The sequence below is a fragment of the Phytophthora sojae genome (genome assembly GCF_000149755.1).
Source record: "Phytophthora sojae unplaced genomic scaffold PHYSOscaffold_10, whole genome shotgun sequence".
Lineage (NCBI taxonomy): Eukaryota > Oomycota > Peronosporomycetes > Peronosporales > Peronosporaceae > Phytophthora > Phytophthora sojae.
The window spans coordinates 1,446,791-1,474,629 of NW_009258124.1; the positions used below are offsets into that span (position 1 = coordinate 1,446,791).

Genomic DNA, 27,839 nt, shown 5'->3' on the forward strand with positions numbered 1-27,839 from the left:
AGCAGTCTACACACTGACGCCCTTGAGTTCGTTTTCAAGCAGCAATGCCTTCGCCATTTTCGTGGCCTCCTCACTATTTTCCCGCACCACGTTCTGAACAAAGTCGTTAAACCGCATTGCAGACGATGGAGAAGGTCCTCGCGCACTGTGAAGACGCAGCGGGACCTGTCGAACACAAACCTGTCCGAACGTCCCCTCTCCAGTGGCTGAAGGTCGGAAGACGCACCACCCCGTCTCCTCCATCTGCATGCCTCGGCACACTCCGTCCCCCACAGAGGACGATTTCCAGACGGAAACCTCTCGATCTCCGTCCACATAGCGCCCTTGAGCGAATCGATGCACTAACGCCCTGCCCTTGCCCCCAGCTAACTGATTGGTGACGCGAAACTTGGCGGCGATGGTGCGTTCTGGGTCTTTGATGTCGTCAGGAGCGTCCCTCCCATCCTGCCGGTTCAGTAGATGCGCCAGCAGCCACATGGCGTCGCAGGTGCGTCGGAGACGAAAGGGGAAGAGCTGTTTCCAGCCACACCGCATCGACGCAGTGTCTCCACTCGCTGTCAGCGTAGTGTGTTGGAATGAAGTCGTCTCTTCCTTCGGGTCCATGATGGACTCCATCCCACAAGACTCGAACACTGCGTCAGTCTGCGCGTAGATACCGTCAAGCTCGTGGATGTACATGGCGTAGAGCAGTTCGTCCGTTGGTTGTAGAGCAGTAGAATCGTACAGACCTCGAGACTGAGCTGCGAGTAGGCCCAGGGTTCGACACTGTTGGTGGACGAGGCTGATCAAGTCGTCGATGAGCAGCATCTTCCCCGCGATGGCAGCTTGTAGCCATTCTCTTTGGGCTTCCGAAGCTCGGCGGCGTCTTATGTGTCGAATGACGATCTTCTTCAAGGCGGAGCTCGTGGGCGACAACGCGGTCGCGGACTTTCGACATCGGGCCTTCTCACGCTCCAGAACCTCCAGTAGTTCGGCGATCTCACGCTGAAGAACATCCTTCTGTTGCTGCTGTCGCTGGTAGTGGGAGATTCTACCTCCTCGTGTACTGGTAGAGTTGGCTGAATTAGACCCGAGACTGTTGCTTGAGGCCAATGCTGTTGCTCTAAGTCAGAATGAATCAGAGGTAGATTACCGCATCGCTGAAGTCATTGTTCCCACATTTATCATAAAGCGCACTTGCTATTAGCCAATCACAATCGCTTTTACTATCAGCAATCACAAGAGATAGTATACACCATTTCAAGGCCAAATTGAGAGAAGTAGAGCTTACTCTGACTGAAATAACACCTCAATAGTAGCCCCTCGTAGTCACTATCAAGAAGTTTGTATGGAAATAGCCCGAACCCTATGAAATGATTTTCGGCCGCCTTGAGACGTTGTTTCGGTCCGAGGAAGTCGAATCTCTGTATTAGGAATTTGTATGGGCTCGTCATCGGAAGCAACTTCTTTTTGCTGAAACAACATTTGGCAGTTATTCTGTGTTAATTGGCCAATGATCGACCACCTTGGGTAAAAAAAGGTAGTCGACAAATTTTCTGGAGAATTTTAGATTTGATTTTTTTCTGAGGACTATGGTGAATTTTGAAGTGGGATCATACCAAAAAGTACGAGTTCATACCAGAATCTACGAGTTAATACCGAACAGTACGAGTTCATACGAAAATGTACGAGTTCATACTAAAAAATACGACTTCATACCAAAAGGTACGATGCGTGTGTACAATAAAGTACGACCTAGTCGGCTTCTCGCCACGTGTTCACTTTCAAATCGGCGCGATGGAAGCACACTTTGCGGTGCTTGGCCATGTTCGACTTCGCCACGAGCTTAGGGCACGTAGGGCACTTGCCCTTCGGTGGACCGTCACCGCCCTCCATTTCCGACCAATTTCTACGACTGAGAGCCGGAACTCCCATTCAGGATTCCTCGATGCTTAGTGGTCAATATTATTTTTGGCTGATCTCGCATATGATTGGCTGAAACAAAATGTTATTTGGCGTTATTTCAGGGAAAGAAGTCAAAATCAAAACAAAAACGACCAAAATCAAAACAAGCGAGATCAAGAAAAAGGGCACTGTCCCGGCCAAAATTTTCTGGAGGGAATTTCCTGATCAACATAGAGTGGGCAAGTCAATTGCTCTGTACGATATATTCGGTCTTGAAGGTGATTAGATGATATGCATATTCGGGATTGGAGGTTTTCTCAATTTGCTTTTGGCGGTTCTCAATTTGAAGCACGGCTTCTCTCAATTTGGCCTTGAAATGGTGTACTAAAGGGGTCCCTTAAGAGCATCTCCAGCGGTTGGTCTCAAACACGGTTTTATCCTAAAAGTAACGCTGTTAAGACTTGGCCGAGACTTAAGGCTTCCACCAGAAGGTCCTATTGCAGGTTTTAACTTCACCGGGACCTATAGATTGGCTTTCGAGTCTTAAAATAAGACCACAATCTTAATGCCACCCATACAAAACTGAAGAGTCGCCGTATTTAAAAGATTGCACCAAAAGTGAATGCGATTTTCACATGCGGGAATGGACTTATAAGACTCGCTTTAGAACTCACCGCTGGAAGTAAGTCGGTCTGCGCGGGTCTCAACTGTAAAATTGTGGTCTCAAAGACATAGTACAAGGGGGTTGTCAGGTGGTGGGAACTATGACTTCGGTGATGCCTTGCAAGGGGGTTGCGGTACACTCTTTTAAGTTGGGGCGTGAACAAAGGTTGATTCACCGGCTTGTTCACGCCAAACTCGAGGTTGGTCGATGTCCACAAACGCAAGCCATGACGTGATTTGAGTGGAGGTAACGCAACATATGAGCTACGTTAGTACGATCTGCTCAACCGGCTATCTCATCTGTTCATGAATCATGAATCATGATGAACGACAATACTTTGTAAACCGATACTTAGACCTGTTTGTAATAGTGGGATATATAGAAATACAGAGTGTCGAATGTCTATTGGCTGACAGTGAGCTGTATCAGCCAATCGTGCTCGTATAAGATTGTAAGACGGTCATTCGTTACAGTTTGAAGTTCAATCTGTAAGTTCAAACTTTGAACTTACGTTTTGTCATTTTGAACTAGCAATTTGCCATTTTGAAGTTGAAAAGGTGTAGTATATTCAGTTAGAATTTCTAGCCACCGTCCCATTCACCCACTCACATGGACGCCTTCCAATGCAGCCCCTTGAGTGCGTCGTCAAGCAGCATATTCTCGGCAACGTCCTCCACCTCCTGCATGTTTTCTCGACTCATGGCCAGGACAAAGTTTTCAAACTGGTCCGCTAGAGACGCAGGAGGAGCTTGTGCGCTGTTGAGGTGGAGCGGGACTTGCCGAAAACAAATCTGCGAAAAGGTTCCTTCGCCACTGGCCGACGGCAGCACCATGCCCCAGCCCGTTTCGTCCATCTGCATGCCTCGGAACGCGCCGTCGCCTATGATCGACGCTCTCCAGACGAACACCATGCCATCGTTTCTTATGAAGCGCCGGTGGACGAAGCGTTGGACCACCGACGCGCGTTCCCCTTCGGACTCAGCGCTAGTCACTCGAAGCTTGACGGCGATGGTGTTGTCCGGGTCTTCGACCTCGTCGTACGTCTCCCTCTGCTCGTGGCGGTTGACGAGGCGCGCCAGCAGCCACATGGAGTCGCGAGTGCGATCAAAGCTGAACGGGAAGTGCCTTCTCCAGCCGAACTCCATAAACGCCGTCCCCTGGTCCGTCGTCATCCAATGGTGAAACTCGATGGGATCTTCCGTTGGGTCTCGGAAGACAACGTCCGTTTGTTGGTAGACTTTGCCGATCTCGCAGAGGGACATGGCGTAGCGGAGCTCGTCGTTTGGCTGGACGAAAAAGCCGTCGTATAGGCCTTGAGACTGAGCCGTAACCAGCGTTATGGTTCGAATCTGCTGCTGCACCAAAGTCACGAGGTCGTCGATCAACGCAGCTCTCCGTGCGACGGCAGCCTGCAGCCATCGCTGCTGTCCCTCGGCAGCCAGTCGACGGAGTCGGTGACGCTCGGCAGATTTTTTCCGGGTGCTGGTTGTTGTAGCGCTGGGGGCTTTCTGCTGCTTGTGACGAGTCTTCGCATGCTGAAGCACGTCTAGTAGTTGAGATAGCTGGCGCAGTAGCGCCTCCTTCTCGCGCTTCTACCGCTCGCAATGAGGCATGCGGCGCTTGGTTTTCTGTTGCGGCTTGTCACTTGCTATGTCGTTGCTCGCAGTGGCGATGCTCATGTCGTAGAGGGCTCCGAGGTGCGTTGGCGACTCGGACGTCATGGCAGTGTTGCTGTTGTAAGAGTGACGAGCAGAGATTGATAGTATAATGATTTTGGCCAAACTAATATAGTAATATTCAGAGACCAGCTATAAGACTAATAATCTGATAATATGCCCGGGTCCAGGAGCTAGTCTACTATATTAATAGTACTATATTAGTATATTATTACTACTGTCGATCACCAAATTGACGACCCCCAAGATGACGACCACCAAAATGACGGCCACAGCTTCTTCAAAGCGCCGGGTAGCAGTCCTCAACTCCATGCTTGCCACAGCCCGTCCACCTCGTGAGATGAGATCATGTGCGCCCTCGCGTTGGACGTGTTGGACCAGCGGTGCGAAGAACCCTCCCAAGCATTCGCCGATTTGACTCGGGGAAGCCACCGTCAAACTCTCCACCGCCGATGCTGCCGACGTCGTTGGCTGGCCGAGAAGAAGAAACGGAGCTTGAGACTCCAGCAGCTTTGACGCCTGACTTGTTTGCTCGGTTTCCAAAAAAAAGCAGAATGAGCGATACCCATCGGCTATGGGCCTTGGCGGTTCGCTCTGCTACAGGATCTAGGGCCTATGGGCCATAGCCTACGGTTCACGGAGCGGTCCCGTGCGACGAACCGCTTGCTTGCTTGCTAGTGATTGGAGCGAGCGCCACCGAGCGCCACTACCTTGTTGGGTGTACGCGCTGTGCTCTTGCGCAGGCCCCGCCCGAAGTCTACAGCGCGATTGAACCGTTGTAAGGAAAACCCACGGTGTGGTGTCCTGATATTAACCAGATATTAATATGGGGTCACCGTCTGAGTTAATACTCTCATATTAGTATCAGAAGAGGGCCTCGAGCAAAACTGATAATCTGATTATTAACACACTATTACATTTGTATTATTGTGCTTTGCAATGATTTTGGCAATATGATGCGAGATTTGCTGTATTTATCGAAGTGGGTCCTCCGACGTTAACTAGCCCTAACCCCAGCTCAATAACGTTGCAATAACAAGAATAACGTCGCCCAAAAAATAAATGACGCATAAAATACGTGACAACCAAATCCCTCATTCAGGCCGGATTTTCCCTCAGGATTAAAAAACAGTAATTTGCCTGAGTAAGGAACGCCTGATATATATAAAGACGTAGAATATATAAATTGATGTTAAGTTGAGTGTCCAATGTACTGATTTAGTTATTTCAAAATGAACTGAAGAGCAGCTTTACCTACGAGTCCGGAATGATTCCAACAGTGGCGTATGGTCGAAGCACTAACCTTTGACCAGGCATCCTCGCACCACAACAGCGCTGTCAACTGGTCGACCTCGTAGGGATTATCTAGCCCTTCACCAAGCCGGTCTAGAGCCTGCATCATCTTGCGGGATATAATGTGTCGCTTAATACAATGAATGATTCATTGGTCCTTCTCCAGCGACCGCCCCAGCAGGACTGCACTTGACTTGATTATGCGGCATGTCGTTGTCTTGCCTGGGGCGGCCGGGAGGCTGAACCCCGTCATATCCCACCCCTGTAGGAGAGAGCAGGTGTGCGGACTGCCTTGTCGAGGATGCCCACTTTCTCAGACCAAGTGAGGCGGAGACGCTTGGACGGTGTGGACTTCATGGGTGGAGTGGGGAAGGAGGTGGGCTTGTGGGGCGAGGTGCAAAAGCAAAAGTGCGAGTCTACCACTACGGTACATGTAGTTTGAAGTCTAGTAAGATCGCTAAATGCGCTCCATTTTTCAAACGAGGGTGGAGAGCTGATGATTGGCAGTGGATTTTTCACCTTAGTACCTCAGTACCTTGCAGTACCTTGCACATCCCCCTATCGCCACATCGACTGGAAAATAATATAAAATATGTGAGGCTATTAGTTGTACACCCGTTCCTTATTCGGGCAGAATTTTGTACTCATTTGAAGTGAGGGTTTACCTCGATTAATCTCGAACTTAAACGGAAAGAAGCTGTACTTTAGGAAAAGCGGGAGAATCTCAGCCCTCCATTTCAGAAAACCAGCTCGGACCGCGCAGCCACCTCCTGAAAACATTACGATAGCCCGCTGTTTAAGGGTGGGGCAAGCCAAGCGACTTCACGAATTACGTAAGTTTGACCTTGCTTCTTACAGGTGTCCATTAATGTTGCTTGTTATATGTGCATTAACTTTGGTAATTTGTTATTGTTTATGTGGTAATGTATTAAGGCTGTTATGGAGGCGGCAAAAGCGGCAGGATGCCTCGTACGGGTAAGCTGAACGCATTGGCATCGGAGATGGTCAAGCTGCGAGAGTCTGCCCCCCCCCCCTCCCGCGAATACTAAAGGTAACTTTGCTCTGCGCTTTATTGTCTGCTTATGTTGCTCGATGATTGATAACACTGCTTCATTAATATTTATGTCTCTATGTTGTTTTGACGATGGTATTCAGCTTCAAGCTGGACGACAAGGACGTGCGGGCCGAGAGGGAAGTCCACATCTAGCAGAGTACCGATGTAGATTAGACATATATGGTAGATTAATCATACTAGTGTTCTCTGAATTTATTTCAGAGTCTACCGGTGATACCACTTTCCGCGCTGTTTGAATATATTAGACTATAGCAAACGCCCTCTTTGCTTGAATGCTACATCTGCTGTACGGGTCACCCATTTCTCAAACTTCATAAATAGAGTTTTTTGTTAAAAAACACAGGCTTGGTAATTTAAAGGGTCTGATTGTCCGGGCATTTTATAGATAAGACTACACAACACGCAGTTATCGATGCAGAGCAGTTTGTAAAACCCGTTATATCGTATACATCTTGCCGTTATGAATCATCCACGTGAATGTTGACCCTGTCGGCGACGCGTCCATCTTCGCGCAACCCGCATCCGTAAGTAATTTATACGGTAATTTATGGCGTAGGTTTTTCTTGGTATAAATGCAACTTCCTATTTATCCCGTAGGGTCCGAGCCCTGAAAATTCCAGGCGCAAGCCCAACGGCGCCACGGTGGACACGAAGGAGAAACGCTGCCCGGGCAGCCCACGCGCGGTTGACCTTGTTGACCTCGGCCTTGGGTCTCCACGCGCCGTATCGGGCGCGTCGGCCTGGCGAGAACATGGTGGTCGAGGAAATGCTCGCGTTCTGCGAAGGTCTGAGCAACCCACAGCTGGGTGTTGGGGCCTATCATCGTAGCAGCTGCGAGGCTCATGCTCATGGCTCTCGCACGCAGATCAAAGGTGGGGTCACGCACTACGGCGCAGCCCGCTCGGTCAACTACGACTTCTGCTACGGGCTTTACCCGGAAAGGGGCGAGGAGTACGCGGACGGGTCCATCAAGAATATCCATCTCGTGGGCCACAGCGACGGCCAACATCCACACCCAAGAAAACCTCGAGGCGCTGTGCAAGAACCCCATCAATACTTACGTGGAGAACAATTGCGCCACGATGCTCAGCACCACGCTAGTGAATGACACTATCGCCACTGCCGCAGAGGCGACTACGACGGACAAACCCGAGAACTTAGTGCAGTATCACGAATCAGTAGTAAGTGAGTATAACTGGCTTTTGCTGTTCTGTTGCCCTCCTACACTATTCATCGTTGCTACCTCTCACGATGTAGCTTTCTAGCCATGCCAACGTCGCACTAGAAATTTCAGAGCTTCCTCGTGCTCAGCACGACTTTGTTATTAATAACGTTGTTCGTAATAACGTCGCGATTACTATCGTTGCTTGACATAACGTTGCTCTTGGTACATACCCCAATTTTCGTTCATAATTAGTACTACAAAACTCGTTGCATGTCTTCAACCTTACGTTTTTTTATATTATTACCAAACCACTATCATCGTCCAGGTCCCTGACATAATGGCTGCTGCTTCGCGTTGATTGTAATTATGTTCTGTAATTTCCGTACACCTATACGATTGTCTTCCTAAACGTTTGCGAAGCATTTGCGCCCAAGCGCTTAGGTTTAATCGAATGAGGTCGACACTATACGAAATATCGCCGAGTACTAACGTTGCTTCTCAATAACGTTGCATTATGATTAGCATTGCGCATTAGCGTTGCTCCAAGACAACGTTGCGTTATGTTTAGCGTTGCACGTTAACATTAATGTGACTTGTCCTACTTCCTCTGTTCTTATATAAAGCTAGTGTTCAAAGGGTACAATGCCTTCCCCAAGGCGTACTGTACTTATAGTTATCAACCGCCAAACTATTCAATTGCATTACCTGGGTCAGACGCATCCGCCATTTCATGATCGCTATAAAACTTAGCAAAGTACTTTACTATAATGAGAGAGGATAGCACTAGCCAGCGCGTAGTATAGGAAGCATATTAAATGGAGGCAGGATCACGCATCTGCATACTATGCCTATAGATATATTGAGTCCATTTTTAAGTAAACAGCGATGTATACCGTATGATTTAGAACAAGATCGCAATCTACTTTGATATCACTGCTATTAAATTACAGCACACAACTGATGAGGAATCTGTTTAACGCTTAGCATGGACATGTCGGCTAGAACCTGCGACCCTTCTGGTAGATTAACTGTGACGATACATTTATGCATCACTGCGATAATGTTACCCTAGATGAGTTTGATAATAGATTCTACGTCCATTTGTTGCATGTGTAGTTATTGCACACAGTAATACGTAAAATATAAGCATGAACAGCTATGGTTTATCGGCTAAGCAACAGGTAGCAATTCAAGTCTTACGCTGCTTAAGTTCCAAATTTTACAGCGACGTTAATAGTTCTTGCGCAACGTTAACGGGTTTTACCTAACAATTATGATGCGCGATTGACGGTAGCACCACTCGTACTAAGCCTTTTACACTTCATACTGTTAATATATTGAAGCCTATTTATTGTAGGTGAAGTACACGCAACCTGGCAATGTAGTCATTGATATTCTGGCGGATGTACTAAGACGGAGACAATGAGAGTATAACTGAATAGTAACCGAAGGTAATAGACGTGCACATAATAGTCTTATTTTATAGATTCTGGTATACAGTAGACGCGGAACTTCCGTAGTAGACGCGGAACTTCAGCGTCTACTATTATTCCAGATTTTCTGAGAAGAGGTCAACTAGTTTGTAAGAGAATAATTTTTAAACTAGTCCATGCACGATGGTACAGCATTGAACGCATAATGAAAGTGTCCGTACACTCACAATATCATAATGTTATAACAAGCGACGTGAACCTGGTATGCTACTTGATTTATCTGTAGGGTTTGCTGCCGTGCAATACTGTCACCAACAACTTACCTCGAAGAAAGTTAGTGGGCGATGTGATCGAAGGGCAACGTTAGCGGGCAACGTTACTGCGAGAGCAACGTTAATGGCTACGAAATAAATATAATGGTCACTTTTGAAACGCTTTTACGAGCGCTTGATTAGTTATATACTCTTACTAGAAGAACTATGTCTCGTTGTCGAAGAAGTACAGTCCAGAAAACCATTGGCATCCGCGATAAAACGTACCCATGCAGAGATAAATGAATCCGAACACCAGAGTATTCACATTTTGAGCCTCTGTTAGCATACTTTGCGCTCTCAAAAGTGTATTCGTGGTGTGTGTGCCACTTCAGAACTCTCCCACCCTCACATCTGAAGTCCTCAGTGAGCGGCTCGATAGATTTGCGCACCTCGTGAGCCTACTATGTACTCATTCAGCACAGATAATACCTCAGGAATAAATTACCTATGTGCAACACACGAGGAATTTATCCGATAAATTACAAGTCCGACCTTGTCCTACCATGTACCCATGTTGCTAATAACGACGCAATAAGGCCCTAACGTTGCCGTAAAAGCGTTGTGACGTTGTAAAATGATGACTGATAACGTTGCAGGAACGCCATCCATTTTATCTTTGAAGTAATAAGCTTTCGCGTTATTGAAAGCCAACAGGGGTTTCAGAGCTCAAAGTCAGTGTCCTTCAAGAGGAGCGTAGCAAGTCAACTGAGTTATTCACCCCGAAGTCCTGAATCCAGATCATATAGTTAGAAAATTTTCAAGTAGCTGATGCTCCGCATTGACAGGCATACAAATCATGTACTAAGTTCACTTAGCTCGCCACGTTAGCTAGAGTATCGTCGAGCAGCATCTTTTCCAGTGCCTTCATCACCGTTTGGTTCTCCTCCTCTCCTGTACTAACGATCATGTCGGTGAACTCGTTGACTACTGGGGTGCACGAAGCCGAACTACTGAAGTGCGTCGGCACGTGTCTGAAGCACGTGTCCAGAATTGTCCCCGTTGTCTCATTGCTCTAGGAAGGTCGAGCAATGCACCATCCATTCTCGTCAGAGTGCATCCCACGGAACAAGCCCTCTCCTTCAGCGAACACTTTCCACACAACCACGACGCGGTTGACTTTTTGGAAGCGACGCACGACAACACGCTGTAGTAGCGACACCTTTTCCCCCATGCGGCGGCTTGTTATCCTAAACTTGAGCGCAATTGTGTTCTCGGGGTCATCCAGGCCCTCGTAGATCACTCGATCTTCCTGGCGGTGTTTGAGCTGCGCGAGATACCACACCGAGTGGCACACTTGCTTGAATGGCAGAGTCTGGCGGTCGGCGTGCTGGTAGTACTCGGTATTCCCGTCCTTCTTCTTGGTTATTGACGGCGCGTCCGACGTCTCGAAATCGCAGGCAGCCGCGACTTCATCAGTCTGCAAGTAAACAGTGTGGAGTTCCTGCACAAACGTCTCGAACAGGGCCGAGTCGGTGGGTTCTAGCCGAATCCTCTTGTGACGAGGTGCGTCTGTCGAGTCGCCGTTCGCGATGACTCCGTCGTGGACGCGCTTCTTCAAGAACCCGGTCAGATCGTTGATCAGCGTGGCTCGGGAGCTGATGGCAGCTCGTAGATGCAGCTGCTCCTCCTCGGCAGCTTCTCGGTGCTCCTTCTGGCGACTCGCGATGGCTTTCCATAGACAGCTCGACAGTGCCAAGTCGGTGGACGGCGACAAACTCCCGTCTCTGGGAGAGTCCTGCAACTTGTCGAGCTTGGCCGACAGCTCGTCGATTTCGCGCCGAAGTGCCTCCTTCTCTGCCTTTTGCTTCTGGCGGTAGATACTGCGACGCTCCGCGTCTTCGAGGCTGCTCGGTCTTGACGACTGGAGCTTGGGCTTGGGTGGGGCTTGAACTGGTGGCGTTGGTTGGTGCTGCGGGAGCTGGAAGGATTGGCGGCAGCTCTGTGGACTCCAAGAAGCCCAGCAGCGAGTCGGTATCAGGCAGCAGAAGATCGTCGTCCAGACCGTCGCCCAACGTGAAGGCGGTGGGCAGCGTCAGCTCGTCCGGCGCGTGCAAGAAGTCCATGAGTTCGTCGAGCACCAAGTCGTCCATTTTTTCGAGGCTGGTCATTTGCAGCGTGAGAGAGAACTGGCGGCTGGCTTCATCCAACAACAGGAAGGACAGGAAGAATCCGAGCTGATGGGGACCTTGCAAAGCAGCCACAAGTTGCAACAGAGTGATGGTGCGCGGCACAATCAGCTGCTGTATGATGCCGAGTAATCGCTGCAGTTGAACCGCACCGACGCTTCTGTGTGGTGCTGGTCAACTTCGGCGCGCGGTGCACGCAGGTCTCTTAGCGACCTGTTGCTTTTTGTGAAAAGCTTACAAGCTAAATACCCGCGCCCCCCCCTTGGCTGAGCCCCCGGGTCTCGCTGTAATGATCTGCACATGCAAGCGCAGAGCAATACGACAACATCCGATGAGTCCGCGCACAGAGAGCAGGAGTTGCCGTCTGCATACTTACCGGTTGCGCAAGCGCTTGCTCCGGCGAGCCGCAACCAACCACTGCATGTTTAGGACTAGGGCGCCCTCCGGTAGATGGATTTTCCATTTTACCCGCAATACCACAAGTACAAGCCAGCACCTTACACTTGGTAGCACTTGCGCCTCCAGCGCGTGCTTCCGTCCAGTTCCAGTCTCCGTTCGAGTTCGAGTTCGAGATCCAGTCCAGTCCTGCCACGCGTCGCTAGTGTGCACGCCGTCCAGCCTAGTCCATCCCGCGTTGCCGTTGCGCACGCCGTCTTCCTCGCCTACGTTCTTCGGCGTGCCGCACCTGTACCGCTCGCCGTTCAGCTTCTCCGGGTGCGCCGCGTGTGTTACCTCGTCCGCAGCTTCGTTCCGCTCGTCGCCGACGGGACCTCCATTTTCGCCGGGCCCGCTCCTTTTCTTTCTGGGGGAGGAGTGGCGACGTGCATTGTCACACGTCACTTCGTGTCGACATCTCATTGGTGCATTTAGCCCAATCACTCCCGCGTGTCCATACGCGGCACCCATCTCGACCTTCCGCTGTCACTTGCAAACAGTGCGCAGCCGAGTGTAACATCCGCGTCGGTGGCCGTTACGAGTCTAGTAGTAGGAGTCTTTGTGCTCCGAGGCGGGCTCGAGCTAGCGCCGGACGGTATTGCACCAGTTGCTTCCTTCGGGACGCTGGAGCAAGTGGTTGGTACTTGTCGGAAACAGAGATCCAGGACGAGCTTCTGTGACTTCGTTGGGGCTTACAGACATTGTCGGAAGCAGCGCTCCTGGGAGTGCCTGCGACTTCAAACTTTGATTGATTTGGCTGAGGAGCTTGCGCGCCCCAGCTATCTATTGACGTCGTGTCTAGCGTAGGCGCAAACATGGATGAAGCAGCGATGCAGCACGCGGACAGCGTGCAGCAGATGTTCGCCTCGCTCGCGGCGATAATGCGCGAGCAGCAGCAGTTCATGGCACAGACAGCCGAGCTGCAGCGCCAGATGGCGGCGGCACTGCAATAGCAACAGCAGCAGCAATCCACCTCGCAGCAGCAGCAACCGTCGGTGGCCGACTCTTCGTCGCCAGACACGCGCGAGTACCGGGCCGAGGGCATGACCATGCCGAAGTTCTCCGGCACCAAGGACGACGACGTCGCGGACTACCTCTTCAGCGCCAAGCTCTACTTTGAGTCGAAGAACATCAAGTACGGCGCCGACTCGCCGCAGCAGCGCCCCTTGTCGCTCTTGGTGGCAAACTTGAAGGGACCAGCAGCGGCTTGGTACCGCGAGTACGTCTCCCACGACGGGAACTTCCTGCACTCGGTCACGCAGTTCGAGGAGCTGCTGACCAGCGCGTTCACGACACCCGATCGGCAAGAGCACCTGCGTGACCAGCTCCTACTCCTGCGCCAGAACAACTTCACCTGTCTCGAAGATTACGTGTCGGCCTTCCGGCACATCATCTGCAAGGTAGAGGAGATGAGCGACATCGACAAGGTCATGCATTTCCAGAAGGGGTTGGTCGTAGAGATCAAACAAGAGGTGAAGCTGCGCCAGTTCAGGAACACGACAGACGCAATTTCGTTTGCGCTCATGTACGACCGCACGCACGCTCTAGGATCGCGTCGAACCAACGTGAACCGCGGAGGCCAAGGTCCACAACGCCTTCAGCAGTCGTCACATCACGTCGAGGAGCCGACCCCACTGGAGATCGGGAGTTCGCGCTTCGTCTCTCGCGAAGAGTGTCTGCGAAGTAATCTTTGCTTTTACTGCAAGGAGCCCGGACACCGCCTGGCTACGTGTCCTAAGCGGCCAGCGCGTAACAACCCCCGAGGCTCATCTCGTCCTCCACAAGGGCGCGGTTCTTTCCGCGCAAACCAGGGCTCGTTTCGCCGCATTGTTGAAGACGACGACGCATCCGACGACGATGACGACGCCTACGCAGACAACCGCGACGACCACGTCGAGGTCATCAACAGTTTGCAGCTGAACATGGTGTCTCTCGACGCGAAGTTGTTGCCCAATCGTGAACTGTTGAGGTTCGAGGGAGCGATGAGCGGCCAGGCAGTGCAAGTCTTGATCGACAGTGGTGCAGAGCGCAACATTGTGCGTCCGGGCATCGCGCAGCACTACGTTGAGGCCACCAAGGTCACGGTCGAGCGCTTTGATGGCACGACAACCCCGGCGCGTACCGCACAGCAATGTTTGGAGACTGTCTGCTTTGATGGCAGAGTCTTCAACGATGTTTCTCTCATTGAATGGGAGGTATCTTCAAACCAAGACGTGATTCTCGGTCACCCGTGGTTAGTGCAGTTCAACCCGATCATCAATTGGCAAGCCGGAGTGATGCGCTTCCCCAACCACCGTGTAGTACATGACTTCGGTTCCGTGAACAGCAGTCTTGAGGTGGCGGGACCGACGGTGGCTTCAGTGGAAGTGAAACCGGAATTTCTTCAGCACCCGCTTCCCCCGAACCTGCGGCAGCAGCTCGATGACCATGTGCAGGCAGGCTACTTCAGTATGCCGTTGGGACCGAGCTCACTAGCAGCGCTGGGACACCAGACCTTACCACGCATCTTTGACGACGAAGGTGACGATGGTACAGACGCGTCGCCGCTGTGTGTTCTTGCGGCTGCGGAGTTCGAGAAGAAGGTGAAGGCTGACGAGTACGTCGAACTATATCATGTCACGGTGAAGACGTCGCCCAAGGTGAAGTCCGTGCCATTGCAGCTTCAAGCGGTTCTTGAAGAGTTCGCAGATGTCTTTCCAGCAGAGCTGCCACCTGGATTACCACCAAGCCGCTCCATCGAGCACGAAGCGGTCTTGAAACCAGGGGCGACGCCAAGCAACCGAGCTCCCTTCCGCCTCTCGAAGGTTGAGCAGGAAGCATTGGACATCTTTGTGGCAGAGCTGCTGAAGAAGAACTGGGTCGAAGTGTCGGACTCTCCCTGGGTATCGAACATCTTCGGCGTGCCGAAAAAGGATCCCGCGACGGGCAAGTTCCCATCCCGCTTGAGTGGTTGCACTCAAACAACCCGCACATGTCGATTCGATGGGTCATCGACTATCGCTTGGTGAATGCCGCCTCGGATGTGGCTAAGATCCCGCTACCGCACATCGAACAACTCTTCGATCGCATGGTGGGCGCAGTGGTCTTCTCTATTCTCGACCTCGCGAGTGGATACCACCAAATGCGCATGTCTCCGACGTCAAAACAGTGCACGGCATTCAGGATGAACCATGAGATCTATCATTGAAACGTGGCGCCCATGGGTCTGGCCGGCATGCCAGGCACGTGGACACGCCTGATGCGCAAGCTGCTGAGTCATCTACTGTTCGTGGTCGTTTATCTTGACGACATCTGCATCTTCTCGCGATCGATGGCTGACCACGTTGAGCACTTCCGACAAGTCTGCGAAGTCCTGCGCGCTAACAAGCTTTACGCCCGTCCTGACAAGTGCGACTTCGGGCAAGCCTCGGTGGACTTCCTTGGCCACACCATCTCTGCTGATGGTTTGCACGTGGACGCTCGCAAGACTCGAGCCATCGCAGAGTGGACCGAGCCATGCAACATCTAGGACCTCCAACGCTTCTTGGGCCTCGCCGGGTACTATCGTCGCTTCATCCACCAGTTTGCGACGTTGACACTGCCCCTGCGCTCTCTGGTCAAGAAGGATGTCGCTTGGGTATGGAACGAACACCAGCGCCAAGCTTTCAATGCCATTAAGCTCGCGCTCCAGCACGCTCCGGTGCTTCGTCTGCCGGACTTTGAAAAAAACATTCATCGTGACAACGGATGCCAGCCATGCGTGCATTGGTGGAGTGCTCTCTCAGATGCATGATGGCAACGATCGCCCCGTGGCTTTCTTCAGCAAGAAGCTGGGACCTCACGAGCTGAACTGGCCTGTTCACGAGAAGGAGCTCTTTGCGATCAAGCAGGCGCTTACACGTTGGCGTCATTACCTCCATGGAGTCTCGTTTGAAGTGTACACGGACAATTCGGCGTGCAAGTGGTTTTTGTAGCATCCACGCCTGTCGGGTCGCCTGGCCCGCTTGCTCGACTTCTTTGCGTCCTTCCAGTCCACTCTGCATCATCGTCCAGGAGCTTTGAATGTCGTTGCGGACGCGTTGTCGCACCCCCCTGATGCTTCATCGAGTCCGGGGGAGGGACAGGAGGATTGTGAGTCCAAGCCCGAGCCGGTTGTAGTGTGTACGGCGTGTTTGACGTCTACCACATGCACGAACATTCGAGACGTGGTCTCACGACGTACCATGGCTACGGCGAAGCTCCAAAGCATACCGTCCCGGGATCAAGCTGTGATGCTGGCCGTCAAACCGCCAGCCACAAAGGCACTCGGAGTTGGCACAGCACAGTGGTGCATGAGGTTGAACGCAGCGTCAATGGAGGACAGCACGGTGATCAGCTCACTTCAGCTGGATAACCAAACGAAGCGGGCGTTTCAGAAGGCATACGGCAGAGATCCAGTCTTCAAGCCACTGTGGAAGTCCAGACACTCGTCGGAAGAGTACGAAGTCATTCGCGGGCTGATCTACTTGAAGAGTGACGACAATCTACGCCGCCTTTGTGTACCAAACAACCGAAAACTTCGGCTCGATGTCATCCACAACGCGCACGATGCTGCCATCATGGCGCACCCTGGGATCCGCCGCACACAGCTAGCTGCAGCTCAGTGGTACTTCTGGCCGAGCATGGACCTGGATATCAAAGCCTACGTGCAGAGTTGCGAGTCTTGCATGAGGTACAAATCGAGCACGGGGCGGAAGTCAGACAAGCTTCAACCAATTCCGTTACCGGCAGCTTGTTGGGATGTTGTCTCGACTGACTTCATCACGCATTTGCCAGTGTCCGACGGCTTTGATGCGATCATGGTTGTGGTGGACAAGTTGTCAAAGCGTCCAGTCTACATCCCGACGCACACCACAGCGACCGCGGAAAACACTGCCAAGCTGTTCTTCAACAATGTCATCCGGTAATATGGAATCCCATCGACTATCATCTCCGACCGCGACCCGAAGTTCACGTCGAAGTTCTGGAAAGCTCTTGTGCAGCTGATGAAGATCAAGCCAGCGATGACGACTGCCCACCGAGCGCAGGCCGACGGCCAAACTGAGCGTCAGAATCGGACTCTCGAGGACTCGTTGCGATGCTCTATCTCGTACCATGGCAACGACTGGAATGAGCAACCGCCCATGATTGAGTATGCGCACGCAACACTGGTGTCCACCTCGTCAAAGCTGTCGCCCTTCTTCGTCGACACCGGCCGTCACCCTAAGAACCCATTGGGTAGTGCTGGGAGCGATCAGCCGGTGGCGAGGTCTCGCGTAGAGTACGCGTCTCGATTTCTTCAGCATCGTCAAGAGGTGATCGAACGTGCTCGGAAGAATCTGTTGGATGCGTAAGAGGCTAAAAAGAAGTTCTACGACCGGCGTCGTGCAGCAAATCCATTCAAGGTCGGCGATCTAGCCTTGCCGTCGACGCAAGACCTGAACATCTTGCACGCCACTGCCGAAACGACTCTTCGCTCACGGAAGCTTATCCCGCGATTCATCGGTCCGTACCCCATCCTGGAACTGCACGGCAACGTCGCACTGCTGGATCTACCGGCCAACTTGAAGCACATCAGTCCACGCTTTAACATCGACAAGCTCAAGGTATACAACAGCAACCCTGATCGCTTCGTCGGTCGTGTGATCCCGAAGTCGACCCCTGTGATCTTTGATGACGACAGTGAGCCGCTACATGTTGTCGAAGCCCTGATCAAGAAACGGATCTTCAACCGTCAACCTGAGTATTTGGTCAAGTGGCACGGGCTCCCTCACCATGAGAACACGTGGGAACGCGAGCGCGACATCAAACACGTCAGTCACTGGCAAGCGCTGCTCCAGCACGGGCCTAGTGAAATTCTCTTCAACAGAGTTTTCACGGTACTTTTCCTTACACCGAGGGTCTACGGTACTACCAACTTCAACTTCGGCAACTTCAACGTCCAAGGTGCCGGGACTCGCTCAAGTCGGGGGGGGGGAGTGTAATGATCTGCACATGCAAGCGCAGAGCAATACGACAACATCCGATGAGTCCGCGCACAGAGAACAGGAGTTGCCGTCTGCATACTTACCGGTTGCGCAAGCGCTTGCTCCGGCGAGCCGCAACCAACCACTGCATGTTTAGGACTGCGCGCCACGAGGGCGCCCTCCGGTAGATGGATACCAACAAACAGATAAAACAACAATTCAGTTTCCATTTTACCGCAATACCACAAGTACAAGCCAGTACCTTACACTCGCTCTGTCGAGCTCTCCCCGTGGTGTGGCTCAGCCGGTGGGCGCGGAACTAAAATGTTTTGCACTGCAAGCTTATAGCGAATTTCGCTTTCGATCTCGAGAAAGCGCCCAATACAACTAGGTTTAACTTCTTCAAAGCCAGCAACTTCCTGATTCCAGCTATGCGGGTGTTCTACAGCGCATTGGGTGCACTACACGCAAGTCTCTTTGGCATGCACACGGGGCCATACTGCTGATGTCAAGATAACACTATCCAGGCTGCACTGTGATCGATATCGTGGGCAATAGGTTCATAGCAAGTAGCGTACAGACAGCAGACTAGGACAGCCGTAGCCGCCGGGTACGTAGAGAGAAAGGTATCTAGTATGCGGGGCTGAAGCAGAGCTGGCCCTGAGTGCAATCGGCGTTAACCGCATAGAATAAAATAGAAATAAAACAAGATAATGTCCTATACATGTACTGCAGTGCTCACAGCACATCAATGCACACATCAATGCATTTGCCCCAATGAAGCGGACCATCGAGGCATCATCTACGGATCGCTCGCAATTCAAAGGCGCCCTACTACACTGCTACAACACTCTCCTTCAATACTAGCTTGCATCCAAGCCGACGCACAGCAACAATAGTAGCTGTAGCTGCCGACAATAATAGCCGATGCCTAAAAGTCGCGGCGCGATGCTGGGCGCTGTATAAAACAAACTTACATCATCATCCGAAGTGCCGGTAAAATGCAAGCATTAAACGCTCCGTTTTCACAGGTTTTGGCCAAAAGCTGACGCAATCTTTCGTTTAAAACAAAGGGTGTTACACCCCTGAGCGTTGTGCTCTTAGCATTCGCTAAGAGAACTTGAGTGTACTGTAGGCAGCTTTGGCGCCAAGTTCGGTCTCTCGTACTGCAGCCCCGCGTAATTGCTAGCACCCTATAATCAGCGAGAAAATTTCCAGCGTGCCTGTTACTGCGGCTATCCTCGGCGACGGAGAAGCAACGTGCAGAAGTTCGTTACGGCTGCCTTGGGATGAAGATAGTGTACCGGTATGGATCTACTGTACTTGTACTTACGTAGTATTGTTCTGGTCCATTCAATACACGCCCAGTGCGTCGTCCAGCAGCACCTCATCCAGCTTCTGTAAGCACGTCTGGCAGATATCTTCGCCGATCTTGACTATGGTGTCGGTGAACTGTTTCAAAACTGTACCGGAAGCTGGTGCCGTGCTGAAGTTGATCGGGACGAAGCGGATGACCGACTCCATCACTGTACTAGGCATTCCCTTCCCAGAGCTCGGGGAGGGCCGCACGATGGCCCACCCAGTTTCATCGAGGTGCATGGCAGTAAATGCGCCTTCACCCTCCGTGAACTTTCTCCAGACGATAACCTCGCGGTCGGCTTCGTGATATCACCGAGAAATGCTGTGCTGGACGAGCGTGTTGCCTCCTGGTCCGACGATGCGGCTTTTAGTAATCTCCGTGTCCTCGGGAATCCACGAGCCTTCGATCGCCTCATAGCCCGGGTAATTCGCCAAGCGGCAAGTCCCATCAAGAAGTGCACGCACTCGCTCGAATGCGAACGGCGTGGTCATCGTTCCCACTAACTCGTGGTAGCGTGCATTGGGCTTCACAGTCCGCGACGGGTTAAAGAAGACTTGAGCATCTTCGCAGCTGTCCACGTCCGTCTCCACTGCTGCCTCCTTGAAAATACTGTCCGTCCTCGCATAGACCTCGTCCAGCTCCTCAATAAAGGCTTCGTACAGCACCACGTCGGGCGATTCCGTGCGCGGTTTCTTGGCCGTAAAGCCAGCTTCTTCAGGCTGTTCTTCACTGATTCTCTTGCGTATCAGCACCGCCAGATCCCGGATCAACGCTGACCTCCTCTCCACCGTCTTACAGAGTCGTCGGCGCTGCTCCTCTGCATTAACTCGAGCCTGCAAATGTCTGTGCGCCAGAGCCTTCCACACTGCAGCATGACCCACTCCCGCTTCCTTACTGGTCTCGGTGGCTTCTCTTCTTTTCTGTAGCGCCGCTAACTGCGCTGACAGCTCCTCCGCTTGTCGGTACAGAGCGCGCTTCTGTTCCTTCTGCACCTCGAGCCACCGGAGGCTCTCAATCGACTGTTCCTCCACGCAAGCGGAAGAAGCGGGCGGATCGAAAGGAGGCGGCCTATAACCGCGCTGTTGAGCTCCTTGGTGAGGAGAAGGTTCAGGAAAATCGACGCGAGTGGGATTCTTGGGAAACGGAGTTTGCAGGGCGACAATGGGAGCAGTCAGAGGGAGTAATTCTGCAACTCCTCCAACAAGGATTGTCAGAGCGAGTTATTCGTGCCATTCTTCCTGTGGGTGGAAGTCGAGTCGCAAGATTAAGGAAAGTTCTAAAGGAGGGAATTGATACCTTGCACACCCGTCGCAGTCGCGCGGCGCCGGCGCATGCCTTTATTGACTCAGACTTGGCTACATTCAAGAACCACTGCTTGACATGGATACTGGAAGACGGCTTTCCCTGTCCACACAGACGACCTCGCCAGTTCTTCAACGAACCAGGCCTTACTTGGAAAGTGGTCCATGCTCGATACGAAGACGATGTCAAGCGTGAAGACCCCAACGCTCGCACGATGAGCTACTCTCGTTTCATACAGTATGTTCACAAGTTGTACCCCGCCGTCCATCTATCCAGAACTACTGAGGACGATTGCGATTGCTGCACTCGGCTCGATATTCAGCTTGGCCAAGATGGCATCAGCGACGAAGAACGGGAATGTCTCCTTCAGAAAAAAAAATGCATCTTAGTGAAGCTATCGCACAAAGACGTTTTGTTTCGACTTTCATCAGAAACTACTCGGCTCTTCATGTCCCGGAACAGTATCTACCGCGCGATATCATTCCAGATACAGCCGATGATAACGATGCTGGTGTCCGTTCAGTGGCTTTTACGGATGAATCACAACCAAACGAGCATGATATGAGCTGCAATAGCGATGACAATGGTGATGTTGATGCTCCTATCGCCGAGCCAGGTGGACCAACCTCGTACCAGAACTGTCGGGTGCAAATTCAAGTGGAAGACTACGGTGGTGGAATATCGATGCCTTACTTTGGTCATTCGCGTCCTTCAATCGACTATTACAACAGTAACCTCATACTGCAGAACTTCGTCGTGGCGGACATCAGCCACAATGTGAATCAGGTTTTCCTCTACGATGAGCGCGCTCAGGGCAAGGACGCTAACGCACTTTGCAGCTTGCGACTGTGTTATCATCTCACCAAAGTCCACGAGGCAGCAAGTAAAGGGTTTCTTGCTGCGGAAATCAGCTTCAGCTTGTTGGACAATTGTGTTGGGCAAAATAAGTCCAAAGCTGTTCTGATGTTTTTCGCAATGCTCTCGATTGTGTTCCCCTACAGAAAAGTTGTTTTATGCTTTCTGCTTCCGGGGCACTCTCATAACGTTGCTGATCGTGTCGTTGGCTGGTGTCGTAAGGCAACTCAAGATTAGAATTTGTACTCGCCGTCTGACCGTTTGAAGGAAGTGAACAACATGAAGGGGGTGAGCGGTGTGTTCTTTGATCACAATGACCCAAAGAGACCGTTTTTTTGTGGGATGGAACGATTTACTTAGCAAATATTTTCTACCGCCACCGTCGGGGTACACTGCTAACTATTTGTTTGAGATTGATCAAGGTATTTGTACTGCTCGCAAAACGGTTGACTCACCGGACTCTGAATCGATCTCGTTCGCAATGATGAGCACTGACAACGTCGACAGCATTCGGAAAGCGGTCTTGGCGGAACTGTTTGGGCCTGCAGTCACAAGCATCTTTCAGGCGTCGATTTCGTCAGTCCAGCTTCCGCGTCACCCGGTCAAAGAGCTGCCGGAGAAAAAAAATGAAGTCACTGGCGGCCGAATACTTCACAATACCACCGCAATACCTCAGCTACTACCCGTGTGGTGTAGCGGGATCGGCCAAAATCTGGTTAAGGCTTGATCGAGCTTCCCACCAGCGCCCAGACACCGACTAACGGAGGGGGTCCCCCAACGATCCGTGATCGGCTGAACTTGTTCTCACCTTGTGTACCCGTCGACAGGCTGGATCTGCTCTCTCGGGGCTCCGAAGATGCAGCACTTGGTGAAGATCGAGTGTCTTGGCGTGACGCGGGGATAACTTGTGGAGCAGCGCGGGAATCTTCGCTCTGCGTCCGAGTATACGTTCCGATCGAGGGTTGTTCGCTGCGATCGGTCGGCCTGGAGTCGATCCAAGGCCTGTAGTTGCCTTTCCGGGTGTGTCCCTTCCTTTCCTGGGTTGCTTACCGCTTCCTATAGCGGGATCGAGGTTGATCGAGAGGAGAAACGATCGCCGGCCAAGCAATATCCGGTCGATCGGGGGCTCGCACACAAGAAATAGATCGCTAGAGTAGGTCAAGCTGGCCAATGTATTAATCCAGTCTTAACCGTACCACTAGCTCACTGTCCAAAGTGTCGATGCTTGCCGAGGCCAATGTAGTTCCTGGGACGACTTGTGCTCTTTGGTGCAAATTCTCTTCTCGAGAAGGAATCGCAGGGACTCGGCAGTCTTGGATCACGGGTGGGGCCAATTAGATTCCCCACGACGTACGCTGGTCGAGGCCAATATGTGCTTCCTCGCCACGTTTCCAGGCCACTTGCGTTGTACCGCGCAAATTCTCTTCTGATTTATGTTTAGCTGGTCTCTCCCTACTGCTACCATCTTGCTTACCCTCCTACAACCCCACGATTACTGGATTCTTGCCCCGACTTCGTCCTCCATGTGCGTCCCATCCTGGTCGATCCACGATCGGCCCCGATCGGCGATCGACTCCGATCGGCCCTGATCGGCGATCGACCCCGATCGGCGACCCACGATCGGCTCCCGATCGGCGATCGGAGATCCACTCCCGATCGATGACTTATGCCGGTTGCCATGCGCCGCCGATCTATCCCCTTCTGTCCTCGGCCATCCCAGATCTGCGGGTTCTGTCGTCGATCTGGACTTGGGTCGGTCCCGAATCACGCCACGGTTCGGGCACGATCACCCACAATCCGGCTTGCCACATGTCCTGCCTTACGCGCCGGCGTCATCGGACCACCTGAGACCTCCCGAAGAACTCCTTCTGATCCGTAGATCCTTGCTGCCTGTCTCTCGATCGCCGATCTCCCACGCCTCCAGTCGATCGGCCCTGCCGCCTTTCTCGGAGAACAATTCTTATTCAGCACTTCTCCACACCCGAGTGTACCTGAAGCCATTCTCAATGCTCCTGTTCAAGATGGTACGACTCCGGGTGGACCCGACACTGATGATCAAGGAGCTCACAAGCAAAAACAAAAGAAGCGTAAACCAGGTCGACCCCGAAAAAGCCCCTCTCACCCCCGTAGCAACCAGCCTTCCATACTGCAGTTTTTCAGCGCAAAACCAGCTAGTAGTTAGGCCAAGTACATCCTAGTCCGTGCATTCATTACCCACATACATAATACATTAGTATTTAGGAGTGTGATATGGTTACCGGTTTGTGGTGAGAGCACCGGGGTCCGGATGGAACCCCGGGGTCCCGCCATTCGTTTCATATAAGGCGAGATTTGCTGTATTTATAGCGACCACCTGCTAGATTTACGATAAATCGAGGTGCATAAATGGGTGGAGACCTAGAATTACGCTAAAAGCGCCACAATTGCACTTTTGAAAGTGCAATTGTGGCTGTGCAGCTGCAATTCTGTCGGTTTTTATCCACAAACACCTACACGCACGGCAATTATGCATAAGAGGGTGGATGTGCTGGGCCAATGCATGGCTGCTTGCAGGCCCTCCCAAGTCGATATATATATGAGGAGGTGGATTTATGCATAATTTTAGCAGGTCGTGTATCTTCTTTCACACATATTTAGGAGCAGGCTTTGCCATATTTAGCGTCTAAAATGGTCGGCAAAATAACTGCAAAGCACAATACCACTTGCATATAAATTAACACAGATTATGGTCACTTCAAATTATGCTCGTTTCATCAAAATTAAATACGTAAATGGCTCAAACCACCCCAAACTTTGACGATGCCCTCGGAAGCATCTAAAACATGTCCTAGCACGTTTTCACGCTCTGGTTGCTGCTAGTTTAGGTAGTAGTAGCATTCCTATTTACCTACCCATGAGACCACCACTTAGCTGTCCATTGTTGATACTGAAGCTCAGTTGTTTGAAGGGTCGCATGAGCGCTATTTTTAGAATTGACCTGATGGCATGCATTTTCAGTCGAGTGGTTGCACTTCATAGCATGCTCTGCGTTTAATAATGCTCTTCCTCCCGAGTGCAATTGCTAATCATTTAGAGCACAGGCAGGGCTATCCGAAGAAGTACTTATCCCCATGTAGAATGACCTAACGGATTTAAAAGACTTTTGACCTAGCATAGCAAATGACGGCTTTTCGTGACCTTCCAGTAAATAATCTGTGTTAAATGTTTTGACTACATGAAAGGCACTCAACACACGCCAAGTGCATCGTCCAGAAGCATCTTCTCCAGCTGCTCAATGCACGACTGACATTCCTCTTCGCCCACCTTGATAATGGTGTCAGCAAACTGTTTCACTGTTACACCCGTAGAGGCGGCTGAGCTGAAGTTGATAGGGACGAAGCGAGTGACAGATTCCAGCACGGTTCCAGCGCCACCACCCACGCAGCTCGGCGAAGGACGAACGATATTCCAGCCTGTTTCATCCGAGTGCATGCCAGCGAACTCTGCCTTGCCTTCAGTGAACTTCCTCCAGACAACGACGACCCGGTCAGCCTCCTGGTACTTTCGCATAACCGTGTGCTGGACGAGCGATCCAGCGACGACAGGAATGTCCACCCGTGCCTTCACGATGGTCGTATTCTCCGGAACCCACGGGCCTTCAATCCTCTCGCGCCCCATTCGGTTCTCCATGCAGCAGACACGGCCAACCTGAGCATGTACTCGCTCGTAGGCGAACGGAGTGGTGGACTTGCCCACAAGTTCGTGGTAACGCGAATCCTTCACGACTGCCCGCGGCGCATTGTAGAAGCCAAACGAATCATCACACTCCAGCTCTTCCCTGTGCGCTGCTGTCTCCTTGAAAATGCTGTCCGTCCGCGCGTAGGCCTCGTCCAGTTCATTGATGTACGCTTGGTACAGTGCCATGTCAGGCGACTCTGTGCGGGGTCTTTTTGTAGCAGATCCAGCTTCTTCCGGTTGCTCTTCACTGAACCTCTTCCTTATAATCACTCCAAGGTCTCGTATTAACGCCGACCTCCTATGGACAGCTTCACAGAGTCGTCGCCGCTGCTCTTCCGCGATCATCCTGCCCTGCAAGTGTCTGTTGGCCAGTGCCTTCCACACTGCCGTCTGTGCGAAGCCCATGCCTTGGCTCGCATCGGCATCTTTCTTCTTCTGCTGCAACATTGCCAACTGGCTCGAGAGCTGCTCCACTTGTCTGTAGAGCTCCTCCTTCTGCGCCTTCTGCTTCTGCCTGTACGTGCTGCGTCTGATGGCGTCTCGGGATCGAACGTTCTCCACCACGGGAGGAGGAGACGAGGCCGAGGCGACGCTCTCGCTCTCGGCCGACGTGCAGTCGCTGTCTGTGTGGTTTTGGTCGCTGTTGCTGTCGAAGAGCGGGTCTTCCAGTAGCCCGTCGACGGGCGAGACGTCGAGCATCTGCAGGGCGATCTCGGTGCCTTGGAGCGAGAGCAGCGACTCGTCCTTGTCCAGCGACTGCAGCAGCTCATGGCCGGAGATCGAGGGGTCGTCCAGCGTGCACAGGAAGCCCGCGACTTCGTCCAGACAGAGTGAGTCGGTCATTCTACTATAACTTAATGTATTGCACGCGTCTTGCGCTCTAGCAGAGACGATTCGAGAATGCGACGGTAGACACAGCATGGGCAACGTTTGGGCAGACCAGCTGATCGCGTAATCTGACTGCCGTAATCCGAGTGGGGGTAGGGCGGTAAAGCAATCTTCGAGAGCCAATCAAATCGGCGCTAGGAATGATGGTTGTGTGGTGCACACGGTTATATTAACCAATCAGAAGCGTCTGTCGACAGCAACGGCAACTTACCACCTTGGCACCGCACTGCTCATGCAATGACTCTGTGGGCGTAGCGCGGCTCGGCAGCTCGCAAGCAGGCTTATTACCGAAGGTGCTGCAGTGTGCAGTGCAGAACTACGTGCACACGCGCTTCGAGGACGCGCCAGGCCGCACCATGGCGAAGAGGGAGGTGCGCTTCAAAAACATGCCCATCACAGCCGACGTGGTGGAGGAAGAGAGTAACGAGAGTAAGATCGAGCTGCTGACAATCTAGAAAATGGTCAGGAGTCTGGCCGCTAGCTTTTACTCCAGTGGCGCTGGCGCCGGTGTTGCGCAAGCCCGGCGGGGCGAGATAACATACAACAGCGTACCACAGGCCGGCATCAGGCGCTGCCTACCGCAGTTCCTGCCGCGAACTACATAGCGTAAGTGACGCGGCCAAACCCGGCTGGCGCCCCGTCATTATTGGAGCCCATGCGCCCTATACAAATTTATAATTCTATATATATTAAATTTGAAAAATAATCAGGAGATCACGGCGTCGGAAGTGAGAGCGCCAATTGTACGTACAGTAGTTCGTAGTTGTACGTTTGGGGCACTCGGGGTGCGATATCTGGATTGGTGTTGTCGATCAGCTTTGAATAGCGGCAGGCACACAATACATCGTGTTGTGCAATGGCTTTCTTCTCTTGACTTACGCTGTCATGTTGATGTAGATGAACATTCATTCGTTCAATGCGAAAGGGCACTGGAGATGCGTGTGCGGAAGGGGTACAATCATTAACAACTTTCTTCGATCACCCTCAAAATGTCCATTGCGATGCTTCTGCGCTGGTCGTGTTGCTCCGAGTTGTGTCTTGTCCTTGACCATTGCCCGATGTGCCATCGAGGGCATCGATGTACCTGGTTTGCGCCTCCACCGCGGCGATAAGCGGCGACAGCCACCGTACACGACCACTGGCAAAAACCAAGGCGAGCAGATCCCAGATCTTGATCTTTTTTATGACGAATCGTCATATCCCAGATCTTGATCTTTTTATGACGAATCGTCATAAAAAAGATCAAGATCTGGGATCTGCTCGCCTTGGTTTTTACAATCATCATTCAGAATGATCCATTCGGTGTTTGTTGTACTGAAGTACGTAACTCTTTTTTAACTGGTTTTTACAATCATCATTCATTCGGTGTTTGTTGTACTGAAGTACGTAACTTTACTGTTGTTTACTGTAGCGTGAGAGCGATCACCGCAGGATGCTTCGGTTTGATGTGCCGGGGTACACGCTCCCGATCATTTATGAGCAGTCGCTGCTGAGCCTTCAAGGGGTTTCCACGTTTGTTGGGTAGATCACAAAAGTAAACATATGGATTATAGCACTTGGAATGTACTAACGAAGTTGTTCTCAACCGAGGAGCTGGCTGTGAAAATCGCGGCCAAGCACTTCTGATCACTACCTATGGTCAATGCATGTACAGATCATGATTAGTCACGCTGAACAGAAATCGTCATC

At 51.8% G+C, this 27,839-nt stretch overlaps 7 protein-coding genes across 7 annotated transcripts; 2 read left to right on the forward strand and 5 right to left on the reverse strand.

The window, feature by feature from the left end:
• Positions 1–6: 6 nt before the first annotated feature.
• Positions 7–1,875, reverse strand: PHYSODRAFT_339412 (hypothetical protein; the record flags this gene model as incomplete). The annotated part of the gene is made up of 2 exons (XM_009537359.1): positions 7–1,014; positions 1,762–1,875. 2 exons carry the CDS (start codon positions 1,873–1,875, stop codon positions 7–9), a joined length of 1,122 nt encoding a protein of 373 aa, XP_009535654.1.
• Positions 1,876–3,153: 1,278 nt separating this feature from the next.
• Positions 3,154–4,269, reverse strand: PHYSODRAFT_252278 (hypothetical protein; the record flags this gene model as incomplete). Its single annotated transcript, XM_009537360.1, has 2 exons — positions 3,154–4,030; positions 4,145–4,269. 2 exons carry the CDS (start codon positions 4,267–4,269, stop codon positions 3,154–3,156), a joined length of 1,002 nt encoding a protein of 333 aa, XP_009535655.1.
• A 1,177-nt stretch (positions 4,270–5,446) lies between these two features.
• PHYSODRAFT_524406 (hypothetical protein) lies at positions 5,447–5,665 on the reverse strand (the record flags this gene model as incomplete). Its single annotated transcript, XM_009537361.1, has 1 exon — positions 5,447–5,665. A coding segment is annotated over one exon (219 nt), but the record flags the coding sequence as incomplete, so codon positions are not given.
• Positions 5,666–7,343: 1,678 nt separating this feature from the next.
• On the forward strand, positions 7,344–7,700 carry PHYSODRAFT_339414 (hypothetical protein; the record flags this gene model as incomplete). The annotated part of the gene is made up of 1 exon (XM_009537362.1): positions 7,344–7,700. The coding sequence occupies one exon, from the start codon at positions 7,344–7,346 to the stop codon at positions 7,698–7,700; it is 357 nt and encodes a 118-aa protein (XP_009535657.1).
• Positions 7,701–10,315: 2,615 nt separating this feature from the next.
• PHYSODRAFT_318805 (hypothetical protein) lies at positions 10,316–11,594 on the reverse strand (the record flags this gene model as incomplete). The annotated part of the gene is made up of 3 exons (XM_009537363.1): positions 10,316–10,514; positions 10,539–11,348; positions 11,452–11,594. 3 exons carry the CDS (start codon positions 11,592–11,594, stop codon positions 10,316–10,318), a joined length of 1,152 nt encoding a protein of 383 aa, XP_009535658.1.
• Positions 11,595–13,114: 1,520 nt separating this feature from the next.
• Positions 13,115–14,263, forward strand: PHYSODRAFT_386631 (hypothetical protein; the record flags this gene model as incomplete). Its single annotated transcript, XM_009537364.1, has 4 exons — positions 13,115–13,288; positions 13,391–13,630; positions 13,670–13,838; positions 13,941–14,263. Coding segments are annotated over 4 exons (906 nt in total), but the record flags the coding sequence as incomplete, so codon positions are not given.
• A 5,118-nt stretch (positions 14,264–19,381) lies between these two features.
• Positions 19,382–26,138, reverse strand: PHYSODRAFT_347981 (hypothetical protein; the record flags this gene model as incomplete). The annotated part of the gene is made up of 3 exons (XM_009537365.1): positions 24,780–26,138; positions 19,701–20,413; positions 19,382–19,661 (listed from the first exon to the last, which is right to left on the reverse strand). Exons 1-3 carry the CDS (start codon positions 26,103–26,105, stop codon positions 19,382–19,384), a joined length of 2,319 nt encoding a protein of 772 aa, XP_009535660.1. The 5' UTR covers positions 26,106–26,138.
• Between the last annotated feature and the right edge of the window lie 1,701 nt (positions 26,139–27,839).